At 29.7% G+C, this 22,715-nt stretch overlaps 1 protein-coding gene across 15 annotated transcripts in view; it reads right to left on the bottom strand.

Moving 5' to 3' along the window:
- LOC127734058 (protein unc-13 homolog B-like) overlaps window positions 1-22,715 on the bottom strand; it is a 166,763-nt gene that overhangs the window by 32,513 nt on the left and 111,535 nt on the right. For 11 of the 15 annotated variants that reach the window (XR_007997393.1, XR_007997394.1, XM_052243657.1 and 8 more), the window contains 14 exons: window positions 20,256-20,333; window positions 17,512-17,731; window positions 16,926-16,955; window positions 15,607-15,727; window positions 15,069-15,175; window positions 13,143-13,284; window positions 12,167-12,208; window positions 11,727-11,854; window positions 7,577-7,692; window positions 6,837-6,899; window positions 6,198-6,295; window positions 4,702-4,852; window positions 4,350-4,418; window positions 4,024-4,113 (listed from right to left, as the gene is read on the bottom strand). Coding sequence is in view for 13 of the 15 variants with exons in the window: in XM_052243657.1 (XP_052099617.1) it covers window positions 4,024-4,113; window positions 4,350-4,418; window positions 4,702-4,852; window positions 6,198-6,295; window positions 6,837-6,899; window positions 7,577-7,692; window positions 11,727-11,854; window positions 12,167-12,208; window positions 13,143-13,284; window positions 15,069-15,175; window positions 15,607-15,727; window positions 16,926-16,955; window positions 17,512-17,731; window positions 20,256-20,333 (1,455 nt within the window). In the remaining 2 variants the exon portion in view is untranslated. Of the gene's footprint in view, window positions 1-4,023; window positions 4,114-4,349; window positions 4,419-4,701; window positions 4,853-6,197; window positions 6,296-6,836; window positions 6,900-7,576; window positions 7,693-11,477; window positions 11,606-11,726; window positions 11,855-12,166; window positions 12,209-13,142; window positions 13,285-14,064; window positions 14,172-15,068; window positions 15,176-15,606; window positions 15,728-16,925; window positions 16,956-17,511; window positions 17,732-20,255; window positions 20,334-22,715 lie in introns of all 15 variants that reach the window. The other 4 variants (XM_052243656.1, XM_052243658.1, XM_052243661.1 and 1 more) reach the window with 4 other exon arrangements.

Here is a 22,715-nt window from a genome sequence, read left to right as displayed (position 1 = left end):
AACCAATTTCAATTTTTAGGTTTGTAATTTTGTATCTAATTTTTTTACCAGTAATTTTTATAATAGAATGTATGGTAAATATTGGAAAATATTATAAGGTTAAAAGAAAAAGAGAGAATGTAAGAAAGCTAGGGCACTTTAAATGTATTATTTTTTTAGAAAGACATTATTGTGCAGAAAACTGACTTGACTGTGATTTGTTATAAGCTATTAAAGATGATGGAAGATATGTTGAAAATAGTTATTTTGATTCAAGGATATCAAATTCCATGGTAAAAAGTATATTAATAAAACATTGCTTCTTTTTTCCTGAAGTAACAGAAAAGGTGAATATTTTCAAATCTAACAAAAGTCATTCTTAACAACATCATGTACACCTCTCTGCAGGGTTAAAGTTTACATGTGTATTTGCAGCTACCTGTTGTAGGATTTACAAGTATCAACCTAAATTTGATAATCATCAAGTAAATATCTACCAAACCATTCTATTCAAAAGCTTCAGAGAACAGACTGTTTTTATTATTTTAATTCTGATAGAATGTAAACAATCGAATCTGGTGATTTTCTTTGTGCAATAACTTAGTTTAGTTTAACATTAAACGGACAGACTAAAAGAATTGACAATATTACTATCAAGAATTGAAGTCATGAAAAAATAAAATTTGAAAACAAAGCAGAAAAGCTGCAGTCAACATCTCAACTTAAAAAAAAATCTTATAAATAAAATAATATGTCTGTAAATCAATGGCAGAACAGATGAGGTGAGAACAATAGAAAAGTCACTCTTCTTTGAAAAATTTGAAAAATGCCTGTGACGATGAAAGTTATTTCTATGCATTAATCGTACATCTTAAAGACATTATTTGTTTAACTGTGTAATTAGAAATATACATGCAAATATACTATGTTTTATGTTCCTTATTTATCAATATAATTGAATTAGAAGCTTGTGAAAAAGAAATTTAGAAAATGTTAATCTTTGCTGCATATTGATAAAAAAAATTAGAAAAATCAGGAACATACAAATTCTAAAGCGCTTGCTGGTAGCAATTTTCCAAGTTTTCCATAAAGTCCTTAGCTTGTAACAATTTCCAAACAAAAATCCTATTTTTCACATCTGAGTTTTGTGAGTAAAACGGTCTGCTCTTGTCACATGAACTTGCAATACAGGAATATTGTCTTTTCTTAATTATAACAATTTGAAAGTTGTGCCTGTGCAGGTTAAAAAATTAAAGATAAATATTTTTACAAAGTGGGTTATACATTAAAAGATTCTTACTATTTTTTGTACAATTTTAAGAAAGTGTCGTCTGAATTTCTGTTCATGTATTTGAGGTCTTCTCTATCTATTCACATTCTATATTTACATCGGGATAAGGTCTGTGTGAATTTGCTTAGTAACTTAATTTCAAAAGTGTTAATCTTTATTGCATATCAATCGATTCCTTTGGAATTTTTCCCTGAACTTCTATAGCTACATACATATACAGATAATCAGCATGTTCCAGAGAGGTATACAGCCATTTAAAAAAAAATAATTGAAGTTGGTACTCCAGGAACTTATTGGCATAGCAACATTTTAACCAACATAACTCATAACTGTTGTACTCGTCGTTTGCTATTTTTGGAGGGAAATGATAACATTATATGGAAATTTTGTTTTTTATTACTACAATTTACCAGAACATTTTCTTGTGAATTTATAATTAATAGTATCCAGGCTCCTTATTTAAACGGAACAAAGGTTGAAAGATCAAGTTTTCAGTGTTTACAGGGGAGGTAATATTTTGGCACTAGATTTCCCACTGCGAATAAAACAATATAATCTTTAAAGACCAGCTGTCACAACCATAACCACAACTATATAAAACCATTCAATTCTCAGTAAAAGATACAGTAGAGAGTGTATATGCTAAGAAATAAGACTGTATATGCCAACACTGTATATGCAAACACTGTATATGCTAAGAAAATTGATGCTGTATGTTAAGTTTGTGGGGAAAGCAATACATTCTTTCTACATTGTTTAAAACATCCAACAAAGACAAACACACAAAATTCCTCAAAGTTTTGACAATTGAACCCACTAAGTTTGAATACAAAGTAAAGTGAAGATCCATGTACATATAAAGCAGACTGTATATGTTAGTAAAGTGTCTATTTAGTCCTACTAATAACTTACAGTAGTGTTAACCTGTACATAGATATAGTCTTATAATCAATATTCTCATATATAATATATATACACAGAGGCTGTGGCCAGAGATATGATAGTCTTACATGTTATACAACTTAATACAACTCAATTACATGTAATATTTACCCAGGGTAGTGTACATGGGAAGTCTTATAAATACAACTTTTGATTACATTCTCACAAATAAAGTATAATCAGAGGCTGTTGCATGCGAGATGATTTTGTCTTACAAGTAAAATATCTTTAAATCACTATTTCACATTTAATATTTACACCAAAAAAAAAATAACTGAAAATTTAGCAAGATCAGACACCCTTATATCAGAATTAGCTTTTCCTGGGTATAATTTACTTAATATTAATTTGCAATCTTAAAAATACATATAAAAGTTCTTTCAGTTCATGCAGCAAAACATTGATACATGTTTGTTTATGTCTTGGCTTACCGTATAGCGGGTTATTTTCGCAGATATAAAATTTCGCGATTAAGGGGCAACAAAGTATACGAAAAATTTTGGCGTTTTTTTTTTTGGTGGATTCTTAAATCCCCATTAAATATTTTGGTGGATACTGAAATTGTTGCAGTTAAAAGATTGTAAAACTTGACAAACAAGTGTCTATTGTTATGGTAAAACGATTTGTTTTTACCTGAATGACGTCTTATTTATTGATTATATTTTGATACAGTTAATAAATAGAATACCGATGACTTAAATATTTGTTACATGTATTCAAACGTCTTGTAAATTTTACGGTTGATTAGTTACGAAATTAACCAGACTTTTGATGTACTTACTAATTAGATTACAAAATTATCATGAGTAAATATTTTGACACTAATAAATAAGGGTAATTATCTGATAAGAGTACCTTACACTCTTATTCTAATTGACACTTATTAATAAGGGTATACACACCTAAGAGTCATTTTATAAAATACATGTATGTACAATGCCCTTTGGCATTTATGTTGTTAAAACTAACATATACTGCTATTTACTTGCCGACCTAAAAAAATATATTGTTCACAAAACGCTTTAGCTATTAGAAAGTACCCAACGTATGGATAAATTTTTCGCGGAATTTATTTTCTCGATTTTCGTTTATCCGCCAAAATAAGCAAAATAAACACCCCGCAAAAATAACCCGCTATACGGTATATGGTATGTGTTTTTGAAAAAAATGTTTTGTCTTTCCTAGTCTTCAACAAATCTCTGAAAAAGCTTGAAAAAATGTCCTAACCCTTTGTCTTATGCACCCAATCCTTCATTTAATTTACTCAAACACAAATTCCTACAGTTGAAACATGAAATGCTATTACAAGATGCAATCCAATGTCCTATCACCAATTGCAGCAGTCATATTTACATCATACATGTAATATCACATAATCTATACTGAAGTTCCAATGTAGGAATTATTCATTGTTCAACAAACCCTCAGTTGGTATTTTTATCAAACAAGCCTTTATAAATTCTGTTATTCAAATATTACATGAAAACATCAAAGACAAGCTGCATTGTTGACATCAGAATATTTCTACAAACTTTTGGTAGCATTTAAATAAAATCATATTTTCTTAAGTATTTGGATAAACTTTAAACTTTAAAAAGTTGATTGGCACTGGAAAGTACAAAATAACATTACATTACAAATTAATGTGACCTTTTATATAAAACTAAATCAAATCAAACCACGAAGTTTTATTTGAGTACAAAATATTCATAAGATAAGAATTGATATACGAATAATCAGTTAACCTTTTCCAAAATCACTCCATGTTTTTTTAGAAAATGTTAATGATTGCTCAGGTGTTATATCCTTACCTTCATTCTAAAGAAGGTTATACTAGTGAGCAAATCTACAGTAGATTTTAAATCTTGTAGTCTAGCCTGATCTGACGCTGGGAAATTGTTCTGAAAAATATTAGTATAAAATCTCAAATCTACATTTACTTTTAATTCTTTTCATCTATTCTGATCTCATGGTTAAAAACTTTAAAAATATAAATGAAAACATTTTATTACATTTAAATTCTAGTTTTCTTCAGTTCTGTATTTTATTTATCAAATCATCAATTTTAGGAAAACCAAGTGTGAACATAAATCTGCTTTGACAGCAATTAAACTAATATTTCCTGAATGTAACTCACCCTGTACATAGATAAATCTATCCTGAGAGAATTGTGCAACTGGTCCAACAACTTCACAAACTTTTCTTTCTGTAAAAATGGAAAATGAAAGAAAGATTTAAAATTAAATAAATAGTATTTGCATTTTAACTTTCCTACCATTTTATTTTCACAATAGGTGTTTTGTTTTCAATTTCTAATTTCTCTTGATACAAAATTAACTTCTATGGGGAAAAAGTTTTAATTGTGTATCTTAAAGATGACCTACTGTCAGAAAAAATGATTTAAAAACCATAAATGTTTGATATTATCTTCAGAGGTAAAAAGTGTTAAGACATTATATTTTTTGTTTTACAATGCATGTTTTCCCTACCCCAAAGTTTGAAGCAGCAAATCTGTCACTTGCTGACACAGCAGTAGAGGCTGTAGTGTGTGCATAGAAGGCGTTGATATTGGCAAGTAATGTACTCATAACAGCAGGCACGCCAGGACACATGTACTTTGTGGAAAGACAGGAAAAATGGCTGAAATATATAAAAGGATATACATTTAACAGAAGGCATGCCAATAAACATGTGCTTCCTTGAAAGACAGGAAAAATGCCTGAAATATATAAAAGGATGTACTGGTAACAGCAGGCATGCCATGCCACATGTGGCTACATATGGAAAGACAGGAAAAATGGCTGAAGAATGAAATAGAATGTACACCAGAGATATATAAGAATACATTCTTTTTAGTGCAGACAGGAAAAACGGCTGAAAAAATTCCTTATTTCAAAGTTCAATATATGGATTCTCACACATACATTATTAACAGTTTCCATACACTTTGTTTACCTTTAAAAGGCTTGTATAGTCCGCGGTTTTATTCTCCAAAATTGACCCTGACAGCAGGGGTGCGGACTATAGAGTACAATAAGCAAGAAATAAGAGAGAAAATTTCAATTTCGCGATGTGGTTTGTTTACGATCCGCCATGTTTGTTATTGACATTGTAGAGGGCGCTCTTATCATTTTTCAAACCAATAATTTTACCCAATCCATATTAATAAGTTATTTTTATTCAATATCAAATTAATACTGATAAATTTAAAAATTAAATGCTTCATTACAAAATTCTCGTTTCTTTTCAATGCATTGCTAAATATAAACTGGTATCTACTTGAATGAAATCTTACAAAACAGTAAAAAAAGACAACCGTAAACCAGCTTACGATGTGTAAACTACAAAACTTAATCGGTTATTATTCGTTCCGTTTTGGTGTTTCCTATTGACAAATATGTTTTGTATTAGATTAAGACCCTTCAAATATTAATGTGATAGATATATTAAACACTGTTTTACATAAGGAGGGAACTGTTTTACATAAGGAGGGAACTGTTTTACTTTCAAAGTCGTATTATAGTGATATCTATTATGTACGGATTTCGACTCTCACCGGGTTTTTTCATCTTTTACACATGCTTTTCTAACTTCCGGTTTAAACATACACAAGTTTCTAAATTGTTTTTTGTGTGATTTAGACTTATTTTAACCAGCGTGAAGTGTTTTAGAACCATTTACAAGCAGTTTCAGCTTCTGTTTGGTGATGGAAAATAGGTTTTTCCAAGAAAATACCGCAAACGACCACACACGATTTAAAATTACCGGAGTTTCATTAAACCTTTTCTAACAGTTACAAAAAGTTTTTTTACCTGAAATTTCGTGGGGAGAAGGGGGTGCAGACTATGTACCAGTGCGAACTATACAAGCCCGATTACGGTAAATAAGAAAAGTGCAGATATAAATCTATTTTGGTAATTAGATCTTACAATTTGTACCTTACATCATAATCTTAATACTTATAGATAGGATTAAATCTACTCACGTCATTGCTTGGTATATAGATTCTATTCCATATCTCATTGCAAATTCATCTACAATTTCTTGTGCTGGTTCATCAAAGTAAACCTTCCAAGCTTCATCCTACAATTTAATAACATTCTAATAAGACACATTATATGATGATAATGATGGGAGACTGTTTAAAGTCCTGTGGCATTTGAATAAGAACCCTGCTTTGTACTAGACTGAAGTAGTAAGAATTTTATTGTGCGAGTCCACAAGGTAACAGTCTGCAGAAAGTTATGTTTTCCTATCTGAACCCATTCAGATCTGAACTGAATACTTTTTGCTCCTACTTCTTAGTGCTGCTTGCTTAGCAGAGAAGCAGCAATTACCAATTGGTTTGGGGAAAGAAACCATAATCTCTCCCATTCAAGACAAGAACCTTACCAGGAGACCATCTAAGTGATTCTTACAAAAGAAATATGTACAGTTTATAATTCATAGTGGAAATTTAAGAAAGCTCCAGTAGGCCGATTTAACTTTTTAATTTCTTAATATTAGTGTTTTTAACAGACATTTTTTAAATTGCTACAATATAAAAGACATTTGTTAGTATTCTAAATTCTAAATAATGATATTTTATGCCTTGCAGATCAGATCCATGTAGATATATACTGACCCCCTTGGCATCTGGAAGTTTGACCACACCTCCTGACTGCTCACAAAGATAATGGAACAGATTCTGGAATAAAAAAATACATTAAATATAACTTACTGCTCACATTTGAATGTAGATACATTTTTCTTTAAACTAAATATTTCAAAGAGGAACAAAAATTTATAGGTTGTTAAAATTTTTTTTTTGTTGTTGATCATACAGATAACCTAAATAACTTTTCTACAAAGATAATTCATTTTAGTTTCTATTCTTTTTCTTGAACTCTTTTCAGTGTTTAAATTAAATTTCTGAAAGGCAATCACCTATCGAACTGATGTCAACTCTTACAAGTGCAATTTTCCTACCTACCCTGTATAAACTCTAACCTTATAAAGGTCATAGGTCAAGGTCAGACGACAAGGATTGGCTAACACTTCTCAAAATGAACAACCATAATATAAATTGTACCATCCTTAGTGAAAGTGGAGGTAAGGTATTGAGTTTTTATTTTCAAATTAATAATACCACAACCACAAAAGTAAAACATATGTCATGTCTTCAACAATTCACAGACGAAATAAAAAAGACTGCTGACAGTATGAAGACAAGAGATGTTTTGTTGTTGAGTTGCTGTCACATTGAAGTTGACCCACAACTTTCTTTAACTTTGTCTGGTAGAGAGCACACCTTCCTCCTTAAATATCTACAATACTGTGCACACAAATAGTTTCTACACCAAGTGTACACATGTGTCAGCTTACCTCATGAAGACATGTATACTGTACATGGTAGGGAGCAACTTTCTCCTCTCCTTTAATTTCTACACTAATGTGTAAACGTATAGCACCAGAGACAGCTGATTTGTCAGTTCTTTTTTCTGTAATGTCAAATTTGGTTACAGAAAAAAATATTACATGGCACATCATACTTGTAAACACATCTGAAGATATATTTTTTTTTCACATCAAAATGCAAACATTTCTACAATTTTCAAGAATTTAAAATTTTTGTATGTTTTTGTATATACAGATATATTCAGATAGTTTTCAATAATAATATATACAACTTACACTCTGTTAAAACATAAGATATTTAAACAGCATGAACAGTGCACCTTACTTGTATATCATTGGCTTAGAGATGTTGGTTTTCTATCCAGTTTAAACCAACAATGGATACATCACACCAATCTGATAATGTAGTTTTTCAATAAGATAATATCTTATGCACTGCATGGTATTGAAGTTTTGTTTGATTTTTAATAAAACCACAGCTCTTGTTTAAGGTTTCAAAAAGGATATGGTCTATTACCTCATGAAAAAATCCCTTAATACACTCCACAGGACAACATCAAAAGAACAAGACTTTTATTGCAGTTTTTCATCTCACAAGTTATGGTGAGGACTTTTACACAAGAGTCAAAAACCTGCACCAAGTTTGATATGGCCACTTTTATTTCTATTTCAATATATTTTTATTCTCTCAAAGAAAATTTCAATTGAAAATGATTTTAACAACTTGCTTTGCTAAATTGAATGAATGTGGGCAAAATTTGATGAATATTGTGAATTTATAAACTGCAGGTTAAAAGAATGGTTTCTTCTGAAGAAAATTCTTTCCTTTGTTCTTTTTTAAATAGTTCCTATTTAAATTCAGAAATTAAAATTCAATTCATTATACATATTACTATGATCTGAACAAGAATGTGTCCATAGTACACGGATGCCCCACTCCCACTATCATTTTCTATGTTCAGTGGACCGTGAAATTGGGGTCAAAACTCTAATTTGGCATTAAAATTAGAAAGATCATATCATAGGGAACATGTGTACTAAGTTTCAAGTTGATTGGACTTCAACTTCATCAAAAACTACCTTGACCAAAAACTTTAACCTGAAGCCGGACAGACGGACGAACAGACAAAAAAACATAATGCCCCTCTACTATCGTAGGTAGGACATAAAAATATGTTATATAGAGCATCAATAAAATAATTTTCATACATTTATATGACAACAATTTCTGAAAATAAGTTGAATTAATACATATCATGTAGTATGATTTGTTGGCCATTTAGTAAAACATCCATTTTAAAGTTTTCTAATAAAATAAATGATTAAATCAGTAATCAATCAGGAATCTATCTTTAAATAAAATCATGCTAATAAGGCAATACCAAATAAATTGTATGTTTCTCAAACCTCTTTATAAAGTTAGAATTCTAATAAAAAATTATCAAAGTTGCTAAAACTTTTTACAGTTTAAGAGTAAAAAGTACAGCTTAAATAAGAAGTCAAATATGAAAATCAGTTTAGAAATAATTAATTTTATCCAAAATATTTGTTTCATCTTATGAATGAACATAAATAGAAATCACATAACCATTTTTTTAATTTTGAGTAACAAACAATTTATTTCATTCTGCCTATGTTTGTAAGTCTATAAATAGAATAGAAACTAACGATTATTATCAAAGCTGAAACAAAAAATTGACAAAGTTGAATAGATCAGATGTATGATAAATTTTGTGACCGACAGTCATCACAATGCATTTACATGCAAATTAAAAAAAGAAAGATCTATTGAAATAATATTTATTTACTTTGTTAACTAAACGTGATACAAATTCTACGACAAAATAATGTGACATTTAATCAGTTATATATGTGACATGCATACTTCTGTCATTTGACTTCAATCATACATTTCATTTAACTTTCTTTTTATAAACAGTAATCAAAGCTGGTACGAGGACCTTCTAAATTCTTACAAGTCGGTATGCTTCTGAAAACCAAATTTTTTGTTGTACTAGTCTCAAATCTTCCATTTATTTAAAGGTATCCTGACTTTTAATATCATTTCTTATCAGGAATGCTTTTCATCCTGTCAGTAGTTCAACAGAAATTGTATTAATGTACCACTTATGAAAACCCCTTATTGTTAGTATAAAGGGAAGTATACACAAGTCATGCTTTGTTAGATAAAATATACTAGTTTCAAACAGGTGAGTTCAGGTATGAGAGCACACTTTATACAGTCAGGACAATAATTTAAAGGCACCATATCTCATATAACTTTTTTCAGAATCTCAATTTATATATTTTGTTTTTCTTAAAAGCACTAATGAATTATTCATAACATATTTATATCTTACTCCTTTGCTCTGACATTTAAAATCTACAAAACAATTGTCAAACTATACTTTTGTTCAGACTTTAAGAGAAGGGTAATAAAATGCTTCGCTGAGTGCAGCCTGATACGACCGCAGAGGTCGAACCCTGAACAGTTGGGGCAAATTTGGACACAATATTCAAGCTTGATACTGTCTGAATTTGGATTGTGATCAAATTTTTGACATAATATAGGTTTCTGACACAAAAATAAATGTGGTCAAAGATCTTACAAATCTATTGCGCAATACTGTGCAATTGAAGATTTCTTCTTGAAACTTTTCAAAAATTCGAAATTTGAAAAATTTTGAAAAAAAAAATATGAATCCTTCAAAAAAATTGTAAACAAAAAATCCCCCCCCCCCCCCCCCCCAACTTATTGAAACCCCCCTTGGAGCAATAACCCCAAAACTCAATCACAGTCTTTCCTTTGTAGTATGGAACCTTGTACATGTAGTATAATTTCAGAGAGATCCATACACTTAAACACAAGTTATCGTCTAGAAACTAGAAAAATGCTTCTTTTTGGCCCTTTTTTGGCCCCTTATTCCTACATGTTTGGGACAATTAACCCCAAACTCAATCCCAGCCTTCCCTTTGTTATATGGAACCTTGTGGTACAATGTCTGAGTGATCCATACACTTACACACAAGTTATTGTCCGGAAACTAGAAAAATGCTTGTTTTTGGCCCCTTTTTGGCCCTTCATTCCTAAACTGTTTGCCCAATAACCCTTAAAATACATCCCAACCTTCTACTTGTAGTATTTAACATTGTGGTACAATTTCAGAGCAATTGAAATACTTATACACAAGTTATTGTCCTGAAATTAGATAAATGCTTGTTTTGGGCCCCTAATTCCTAAACGGTTGGGACCATCATCCCTAAAATCACTCCCAACCTTCCTTTTGTGGTATTGAACCTTCTAAAAAAATTTCATAGAGATCTATTCACTTAAACAAAAGTTATTATCCGGAAGCAAATGTATCTTTGGATGACGAAGACATCATACCATTATACGATCCCAAAAAATTTTTTGCGGTCGTATAAAAACCTCACATATATATTTGATATTCTAAATACTTGTTTTCACTTTGAATTTCTGTTTTCAAATTGAATAGGTAGACTTTTCGCCAAAGGTTTCTGTTCTAGAGATTTTTTACAATTGAAATCCTTTCTTTATCACTTAAAAAAGTATTGAGAATTTAGAATTTGAAACCTTAAATCTTTGTTTTTTATATATATAAAATAATTTCTGAGATGAAGGGCACAATAGAATCACAAAATGCACAACCAATTAAATAAATTAGAGAGTCACAGCAACATATAAGTTGGTATTATTTTGAAAATAACAAGTTAATGAAAAAGTATTAAAGTATGCATATAAACATATACATGAATTGAATATAGATATAGATTCTGGGAAAAAAAGAAAAAAACTGCAGAATTTGACAGACGACACACGCTTGAGCATTGTGCAGGGCTGACTGACCTAAATTATACCATACATCCATTTCCCCACTCAAAGTAGTCACGTCAATTATTGTTTGACCCAAAAAATCATCCGATTCTCTCGTAAATTTTTGTCTCAGCTTTGATTTGATGTCATCGTCCTCATCCCTGGAAAGATATAAAAATATGTTCAATCTTAACACAGAGGCTTGCCTCCCTTTACATTTTACCCATGATACTATTTCTCATTATAAACTGTCATAATTTACCAACTTCTAGTCAAACTCACCCAAATTATACCAAACATCCATTTCACCGCTCAATGTACGAACTTCTATTATTGTTTGACCAAGAAAATCATCTGATTCTCTGGTCAATTTCTGACGTAACTTGGATTTCAAATCATTATCTTCATCCCTATAATTTATAATATTGTAGTCTTGTCAATATGAATGTAAAATATCTATCAATGTCTAAACTTGTTTTCTGTTGTTAGTTTTTAAAGTAAGTCCATTGTTTAAATACTTCAAGTTTTGAAAGTCAATCTACTGTCTTGTAAGACTAGAATGTATAGTCCAGTGTTAATTATATCCTAAAAAACTTATTCTGTTTTTAGTTTTTTTTTCATCTCTTTTTTTTCAATAATTAAAATAAAGTTCTAAACATCATTACTTTCATGTCAGGCAAACAAAAACTTTATAAAATAAACTACACTGTCTCTATACATACCAAACTCTAACTTTTATTCTGTCTGAGGAATTATGGCACTCACTGGAAAGAACAAATAACAAGAAAATTTAGTATTTTAAGAATTACCTGACCATGACAGGTGTTTGTTTATTATTAGTATAGATTAATGTAAGGATCTATTAATAAATACTGTTTCCTCCTCCCCTCTTAAGCTCTATAAGTAGTCATTCTGCCTTCTGTTACAAAAATTCACATGGAACAGTCTTGTATCAATAAAATACTCTTACAATATTACTGCATAATTCAAAATTCTGAATTTCTATGTTAATCTATAGACTGACATAGCAATGTTTTATTAATGCTATTTCTTAATATCACTAAAAATGTATACCTGTTTTACCCGAAGGGTGTCACCAGCCTAGTAGAAGGCACCACTTTTGTACTGACATGGAATAATATTGATGTGGTCATTCTCTATAAATTTACTCTTCATAAAATTTCAAAATCATTTGAATCACAAAGATTTTTCTACCAACAGACATATTGGCCGTGGCCTGATTTGGCACAACTTTTTGATTTTCAATGCTCTTCTATTTTATATTTGATTTGGTTATTCAACTCTTCTGATTGGAGGACTTCTGATGAGTCTTGTGTAGATGAAACGCTTGTATAGCATACAAAGTTATAAGCTTGGTATCTTTATAATGAGTTTGTTGGGTCAATGCCACTGGTTGTGCATGTTTATTCCCCAAGGGTATCACCTGCCTTATACTCAGCATGTTTGTACAGACATAAAATACCATAGATACAGTCATTTACTGTTTATATAAAAATATCTCTACCCTGGGCATAGATAGCCTTGCCAGATTTGGTTTTTCAACTATTTTTAATCAAGCACCACTAACGAGTTTCATGTCTAGTATCTTTGATGGATTTCTGATTATTTTAAAAAAAAAAAAAATTCTTGAGTAACGGCTTACAAAAGAAAACTTAAATAAAACTCAAATATACATACAAATAAAATTTTTCATTCCAGATCGGGTTCAGGTCCTGTGGTACTGTTTTCGTACGTTTCTTCACTTTGCCAACTTGAACTGTGACATAGGGATCACTTGTACCTGTTTTATCTTTACCAATCAGACCTTGGGCACATTTTACTGAAATAAATAGGAATAGGAAATTCAAATGAAAGTATATTAAATTTATGTTTATTACAAATCCAGAAATTTTTAACTTGTTATTATTTCTTTAATTTTACAGCAGACATCCTATAATTTATTGACCATTTTGCATTACCTCATCTAACTATGAGTAACATACAATTAATATTACCAGAGAAAACAAAACCTGAATATCATAAAAAATATATTAATAACAAACTTCTAATAACAATGAGTAAAGCAATTAAAATTTCATATTTCACTGAAAATAAAGTAAACGAGTTCAAATACATGCAAAAAGAATAAACAAAATCAAATACTATTTTATAAATATTTAAATATCTGAATAAAGAACATACAACTGTACTTTTTTGCACATATTTGTGTTTTGTATAAATATCACTTTATTGATATGATTTTTTATTATATTCAAATCTGTTTCCAAACCTAACCATGATCTCAGGATAACCATATTAGATGAAGAAAAGCACCTGCCATTTAAATAAACTAATTTTTAAAGCCATTATTTTAAGAATAAAGCAAAAAGCTGTTTAGTAAATATTTAAACACAGACTGAAAGTTATGGATGAAAAATATCTTTTTTTTCACTTTAAAAAGTAAAATCTCTGATAATTAAAAAAAAAAAAAAAAAAGTCAAAATAAATAGTTCTCAATCATTGAAAATGTCAAAATACTGTGAAAACTTTCAGTCAGTAACAACTATTTGTAATATCTGCCAAAAGCCAAGCCACCAAACCACAACCACCACAAATCTACCTGTAATGGCCACTTTGGCCGACCATTTTGATGTGCCATCTAACACACATTGTTTTGCTAGTTTTATATGTTCCTTGAATATTTTAGTATCAACATTATAATATTCTCTGAAACAAAGAGCCCAGACAGCATATTAATGACACAACAATAGTACAACACAATACTAAATGTTACTTGTAAATAAGTCCATATAGAATTATCTAGCTGATATTCATTCTATATGACCTTAGATATACAGGCATGCAAAAATAACTATGCTATTTGTTAAAGATATATTAGTATTTTTCTAACATTTAATCATGTTCTACCAAATTTTAGCATTTCAACTTATTATTGATTCTAAATATCAGCTGCATGTCAACTAAATAATTCTGATCTTTTTTTAAAACACCAGTTCTTCAGTTAACTCATTTCTAGACATGTCCTTAATCCTTACTAGGCCCAGTAATAAATTCACCAAAAGATAAATCTTCCCCTGATATTTCTTTCAGACAGTTTTCTCTCTCAAATGATATGATGTGAGCAGTCAAATATTTAAAAATATTAAATATTTGTAACAAATAGGTAAGAAATACATCTCTCATGGTTATGATTGCATGCCATAGGTAGAAATCAGATGTATACACCAAAAGTTTATTATAAATCCTAGACTTTGAATTATATTGTTCATGCACAATGACTACCTATCATTTCTACAACCAAAATTATTCAAATTCAATGTCTTAATAGCATCTAAATAAAGAAACAGTCATTAAAATAGGACAACTTTTTTGGAACACAAATCGATTTTCTTTTTTTCTTTTTAAAAATGTTTTACAAAAAATTAACTCCAAAATAAGTGACAGGTTGTTTATATTAAACCTTTGGAGTACACATTGTATTAGGTACATATTAGTTATATACACCAGTTATTAGTATTGCTACAGAGTTACACATCAAGTCGTGCTACACATTTACAAACCAATCATTTTAGTCGTGCAATACAGTGTCGTGCACAGACTTACCCGTGATGGCAATTTTTGCAGACCATTTTGAAGTTCCATCAAGTACACTTTGTTTTACTGCCTTCATGTGACCTGTATGGGATTTTTTGTCAACTCCAAAAACTTGCCTATTGAAAGTGGGCACAATATCAATGTCCATAAATACACAATAAAAAACATGAGCATTTCTCTGTATATGGGTCTAGAATACACTTTTATTCCCCGATAAGACTTTGTTATGATATAATGACTATCATGTACAAGGAATAATTTTTTTAAACAGTCCTTTACCTATTCATTTCATAAAACTATCACTTAACCAATTATCAAAATATAATGCTACAATTCTCTCAAAAAATCTTGTTTTACATGTTTAATAAAAAAAAAAAAAACACCAGAAAACAACAATTGAAATTGTAATCAAGAAAAGACTTGTATAAATTTGTATATGAGTACTATGCATTGAACCAGTGATTTCCTCACAATGCTATTTTAGAGTTGATTTTTTAACATGATCTAAATTGTAATAACATACTATAACTAAGTTAGTATTACATACCTAATTAATTCAAATATTTCCGGTTTAACTCTCTCCCGTATTTTCATACGATCTTTCATTGCACTAATTATGTTTTGTGTTTTATCTTCAGCACCATGTTTAGAACTTTTCTCAGCAGCTCCTGTAAAAATAATTGTCCAAGCTAATATTATATTTGAAAAAATGACAAATCGATAAAATATACACACTGCGTCATGCAAATCCTCGGAAAAATGTTGTATATTCAATCATTTACACTTCTTATATACAAAACATCTTTGGATGACTTCTTTAAAAATAAATCTTCCATATTTTTATAACTAGTTTAAAATGGTCTTTAAAGCGGCTCCAGTAAAATTTGTACATTTTGAAATCTCAACTCGATAACATCAAAAATGATTAAATTTCTTTAGTTAAAAGTATATTTTGTGAATTAGACACTACAAAATCAATTGCAAATAAAACATTTGAAGTCTTTATCATTGTAACTATAAATTACTGAACTATGGGAACATTCTGCTGAACTGATCAGAGAGGTACATACAACAAGACCTTACATAGTTTCTCCATAAAATGAAATATATTTTATTCCACTGAGGGGGTGTTTGACAGTCTTTCACTTTCTAAGGTGTTAGATAAATCAAAAGTCATTATAAATACAATTATCCTGTTAACAACTGACGAAGTCGTATATCATTTTGGTAAAATCATAAACTTTGAAAATTTTCTTTTATCAGCAATCGGTAATGACCTTTATTAATGAGATTATTGTAAGTTCTACCTTGTTTCAGACACGGAAAGTGTACAAATGTCTAATTATAATAGAATAATATATATCACATCCTATCAGAAACAGGAAGATCAATAATTAAACATTGATCAAATTCAAATACCGCCATTAAAGTACTAAAAAGGTTCTACATTAAAAATACAGGAAGTATTTGAAATTCCAAAAGCAAATGAAAAGCTGTTCTTTTCAAAGTACAAACACTTCCACATAGAAACTACAGCAAATAATTTAAAGTTGTAAAAACCAATGAAAAGATTTATTTCTAATTTCCTAGTTAGAAAGCATATATTTTTATTCGTATAGATAACAACCAACTTTTCTCTCATGATTTTTTTATACCAGAAAAAAAAGTGACAACTATATTCCTTTCAAGAGAAAACTTATGTAAGTTAAATTTTAGTGTAAGTTAGTTAAAGAAGAGCTTGCTAATTGGTAGATAATATTGTTTGTTAGTAAAATCATTCAGAAGACTTATTATTTGGCAGAAAAAAAGTTTTTACCAGAGATGCAAGATATTAGCTGGATTGCACTAAAGGGAAGGACTAGTTACCTATAACTTCCAAATTTTCGTCTATGGGTTCTATGTCAACATAAAAATAAAACACTGGATATAAAACCAGTATTTCTCTGCATTGGATCCACTTGTTATCACTTTGTTACTGTTTTACACTTAAATTCATTCTTATTTCAATTCACAAATTTTATCATATTTGATTTGGTCTTTCAATTTTTTAATTTGAGTGTCACTGATGATTCTTGTATAGACAAAATGCAAATTTGGCATACACAATTATTAGTGTGGTATCTTTGAAGAGCTTTGTTTTGTCTCCTGTCACCATGACCAACTTCAATTCCAAACTAAATTTAAGTTCAACTTTATAAAATTAGGAAATGTGGTATGATTGCCAATGAGATAACTATCCATTATAAAGAAAATGAACAGTAATAAATTTATTAATTTTCATATTTGAACTACCAAATAACATATTACAAACTATGGAAATATTTACATTTCATTGTTTAAATTTTGTTTTCCCTATTGTAAGTATACAGTATTAAATATGAATGTGTTTTCTGGTTATATTCAGACGTTGAGGACTACTCTGTGCTTGTTGGGGCTGCTATTTTATACTTACTCTGTAAACAGTCAGCATTTAATAAATCTTTACATTTCTCATGACATTTGACCCCACATTCTGTACACCTGACCCCCTGTCGTACCATTCCCCACAGTAACCCCTCACATTCGAAACAGTAGGTTGGAGAGGTTGCTGTCCACACTACAAAGTGATGAGGTGTTGTACTAGAGATTGGGTAGATTAAGGCTTGTAATGTCTTCTTGTATACATGCATTTTCTGAAATGAGAAAGATGTGATATCCCACATAATTCATAGCATAAATTGTAGTCTGTTACCATAAAATAGTTTGCAATTTACAAAGTATTGGATTTAGTGCAACTTCATTTCATAGCCAAAGTGTTGTTTAAAGATAAGCATGATGTTCTGGTCAAAGTAAAAAATTTGCTATACAATGAATGGAAGCCTAACTGAATGAAATTCAAATATTTCATCCAAAAATATTAATTGCATTCTAAATCTTAAGTGTAATATTCTATTCAGGATAAATTTCTCAATATCAGTATCACACACATTTATAGTGTATTGAAAAAGAAAATTTTCCATTAAATATGACAAACTTCAAAATTCTAATAAATATCAAATTTTAAAATACAAATTAATAACTAATTACTAAATCAATGCACAATGTGCTCACTGTCAATGATTATCTGAGCAATTCCCAAAAGAAGAAGTAAAACAAATTTACAAGCATACTTTATGAGGTCATTAATATTATTTACAGAAAGGGAACAAAAAAATCAAATATCAGAGCCAAAACCATGCTCAAATTCTGCAGGATTATTATAAGAAAAAATAATTTCAAATACAATTTTATGGGAAATAGAAATTTCAACTTCAAATATGTCATAAATTTTCAGATGAAAAATTCCTAATTACAAAGTTCTGCAATGCTTCAATTCGTATGCAGTTATTACAAAATATAATGATGCATCATTGCAATTAAATCATATTTCATAAAGTCAAATAAACTTCATTAATATAAAATAGTCATCATTTTCCCATTAAAATTTCTATGACACTGATACAACAATTAGCGTCAACCTTAATAAATTGTCCATGTTTAAAGTCACTGCATGGAAATTACTAAAAAAAATTCATTATCTTGTCAAACTTCCTAATAAATGTAAATTTTTAAAAAAATTCTGGGCATAAATAGAAAATACTATTTAAAAAGATTTGATACATGGAATGTACTTTTCTCCTGGTTAAATATGATTTTCACATTTTATACATAAAAATTCCCCTGTACATGAGACAGTATCCCATAATATGATATTCTGTTGTGCATAAAACTACATCCCATAATAAGAAAGTAATACTGACCAACCTGCATCTAAAATCTTATGTAACTAAAAACTGAGAATAAGAATGCCTGTATGACAAGACTCTAAGTGTGAATCACACATTTCAAGGCTCTCAAGAAGACAACAGAATAATCACACATGGTGACCTCGGTATAAACAATATTTATTTGAACACATCCTTTTTATCTTATACTTTATGTTGCTACTTTTCATGTCTGTAGCTAATTGTGCTTAGTTATCAGTTAAAACTCACACTACAGCTGATTGAGTACATTACATTTGCACACGTTAGGGGACTAATATTCATTCAGATTGGGCACAAGATTTTATATTGTTTTAGCAAATTCATTTAACAGGTACCACAGGTAAAATATGTGTATAATTGAGTACACATGTAGATAATCTTAACTTTCAAACATACAAAATGGAAATTATGTTCAATATTTTCACATTTCGGGTCACAAGTCAATTTAATCTTGATTATTTGATCAATTACATTATTACTGCACACTGCAATCAATATGGAAAAGAGCCACTTGACTAGAATCATTTATCATTTGTTTAGCACGTACATCCATGCATGTTGTGTTTCTTGACACTATCGTACATTTATATCTAACTTAAAGAGGGCTTGACACACCATCAGCTATACACAGCATTTGATTGTCTTTACTTTGAATAATTGGATAAGATATTATTTTGATTAAACAATATAGTAATAAAGGACTGTGTACCTGTATGATGTTGACAAACTACCTACACTAGTCCACAGTATGAGACGGAATGAAAGTAAGTCAAAAACCAAGTTATCATACTGTTAAATTCTAATTAACACCTGGGTTTCGATTGACCAATACAAATGTAGTTTAAGCTGAGGTCTAGCATCTGTTAATTACAATGTATACATGTGACTTGAAACTGATAAAATCAAATGGAGAAATTAAGGAGATCAGTATAATGCAAATAAAACAGATATTTTAGTATTTTAAAACTTTGAATAAAAAGAATATCTCCTGTTAAGGGCTATTCCATTAAAATGTATGTGGAAGGGTAGGAAGGGAAGTTTAATTATTGAATGTGGGTCATGGGTCTTTTTTCAATATGCGTCTATTACCATTATGCAAAATTATCTAAATAATGGTTCTTGGTTGTAGGGATATTTTGAAAGTCCCTTCCTACCCTCCCACATACATTTTAATGGAATAGCCCTAACAGATAAAAGTAACAGAAATCATCATTATTGTAACAGGATTGCTTCCCTTGCATAGCAGATACTGAGTCAGCCGTAAGCTGTTGAGCTAGGGAAGTTCTTGTAACACAGAGGTCCCAGGTTTGAGTACAGGAGGACAGAAGGAGACAGTGTGATTTTCTAATAAGAATTATGTTCTCAGATTACGTTGAATTAGTTTACATTCTGTTGTGGTTGTAGCACCTACCAACTCATCATCTTTGAGTGACTGTCGAGCTACCATGGCAGACGGAACACCAGCATTTCTCTTGGAGGCTGCCATTGTCTGAAATCACAAATTACAATTAAATTAATTTATTTCAGATTGGTTATTTTTAAATTATAAAATATACATTTTGTTATAATGCATAAATAAAAATGCCATATCAAAGAAGATGTCAAATTGAACACATGGATAATTTTACTGACCACGTCTTTAAGAGTAAAATGTAATTCATGAAATAATTTTGTTCAATTAAATTTTTACAATCCAACAAACTAAAAACCAAATGTAAAGTTATAAACATACAATATTTCAACCTTATTTATTAGTTCTGATGCAGATAAATAAACAATTATACACAATTTTCCAATTTGTTTATCATAGGCTTACTTTTTGCAACTTGCATTATTTTACACCAAAAATTCCACACATAACATTCATAAGGCCATTAAATTATCAGTATAAATTCTCATTAGTTTAACCACATCTATAATTTGTTTCATTTATATGAATTCCTAACATTCTAGAGCATAAAGGACCCAAACTACCAGCAATGCAATTTAGTCTGAACTTTTCTTGTTTTAAAAGACTGTGCATTCCAAAAGGACTCTTTAAAAGAAACAGAAAATATGTTAAACAATGACACAAACCTTAATCATTTCTTCGTGTCACAAAAAAGTTTGGTGTAGAGTTAAGAGAACCGTCAACCTTTACCATAATTTTTTGTCATACAAATTAAGAGATAAACTATACTTCAACAAAAAGTTGTGCAACTGTAAGCAAATGAACAATTAAAATTTATCTTATGCAATAAAACTATATTTGATTGCATGCATGTACAAATAAAAATATCACATATGTGTGTATGTATGTGTTGCATGCTTCCACATACAATGTACAATTCCATTTCATTTCTTATGAAAAAATTATGCACACTTATAAGTGTATTTTTCCATACATGTCCTTATTAAAAAATCCTCTATAAATTTAAGTATTAAATGGAATATTGTGAATGTGTTTCTGTCCAGCTTCTTATTATGACATTTAAAGATTATTTTTTTGGTATTTAAATACTAAAGACCAATGCCTTTTGAAGTAAGTTGTAGGTTAATTCTACAGACCATAAATAATACAGACATTAAACAGACTCTGACCTACACAAACTACATATATATACATACAATATACAGGAAATTACTAAGTTATCTGATCATTTAAATTTTTAATTTCCCAGACCACTAAAATATAACAGCCAAAAGAATACATGATTGTATTTCTTAATTGAAATCATTATTTATGTTATGAATATTTACAACAAACTTTTAGATATCTTTACAAAAAGTAATTTGGCCCACTTAAAGTCTAATACACTTCCAATATTGTTGTATAAATGTAAAATTTTGATTAATTGATTGATGTTTGCTTTACGCCACAAAAGCGCAAAAAGTATTAATTTAAGAGTAAAACAAAAATAAAGTTGTTGCTAACTATTAACATGATTAATCCAGACATGCTTTCAGTAAATTTCCTATGCTCAACTTTGATTGGCTACCTTGAGGTTGATTGATTCCCTCAGCCAAACAATAAATTACATTTATAAGCTTGATTTTCCTTTTAAAGCTATTAAGAGTATATGTATATAAACACACTGAGCTTTCCAAACAATGTTAGGGATGTTAATCCAAAAAGTACTTAGAATTAATTAAATTTTGTATGACCAATTAGTAGAATAAGCAACAATATATTTCTTAATAAAATTATGACCTAAAGACTTTTATAAATCAATATGCTACATGCACGATTAATTTCATTTCATTTGGTTACGCTGAAATAACTTTGCTTTCTTGGTTTAAATGCATTTTTATAAACTGTGCACCACAACAACAAAAATTACAAATCTAATTCATATAAAAACAAGAGTGCACACGCTAAAATGTCTCGCCTGCTGTACAGACCATTGATTTTATGTTGAAAGTCTTAAAGACAAAGGTCTAAAAGTATCACATAAACTTAACATTTTTAAAGATCAATGATAACGAGGTCAAGGTAAGATAAATCCTGTCTGACAGACATGTACACCATACACCAAATACAGTTGACCTATTGCTTATGGTAATTGAAAAACAGACCAAAACACAAAAACCTAACATTGACCAATGAACCATGAAAATGAGGTCAAGGTCAGATGATACCAGCTAGACAGACATACATACCTTATGATAATTCAATACACCAAATAAAGTTGACCTATTGCTTATAATACTTGAAAAACAGACCAAAAGTCCAAAACATAAAAACTTTACATTGACTAATGAACCATGAAAATGACATCAAGGTCAAATAAAACCTGCCAGACTGACATGTACCTCTTACAATCATTCCATACACCTCATAGTGTTGACCTACTGCTTATAGTATCTGAGAAACGGATCTAACCATGATCAC

Source organism: Mytilus californianus, unplaced genomic scaffold (genome assembly GCF_021869535.1).
Source record: "Mytilus californianus isolate M0D057914Y unplaced genomic scaffold, xbMytCali1.0.p SCAF_3, whole genome shotgun sequence".
Taxonomy (NCBI): Eukaryota; Metazoa; Mollusca; class Bivalvia; order Mytilida; family Mytilidae; genus Mytilus; species Mytilus californianus.
The sequence above is the reverse complement of the archived record's forward strand: the minus strand, read 5'-3'. Positions and strand labels throughout refer to the sequence as shown.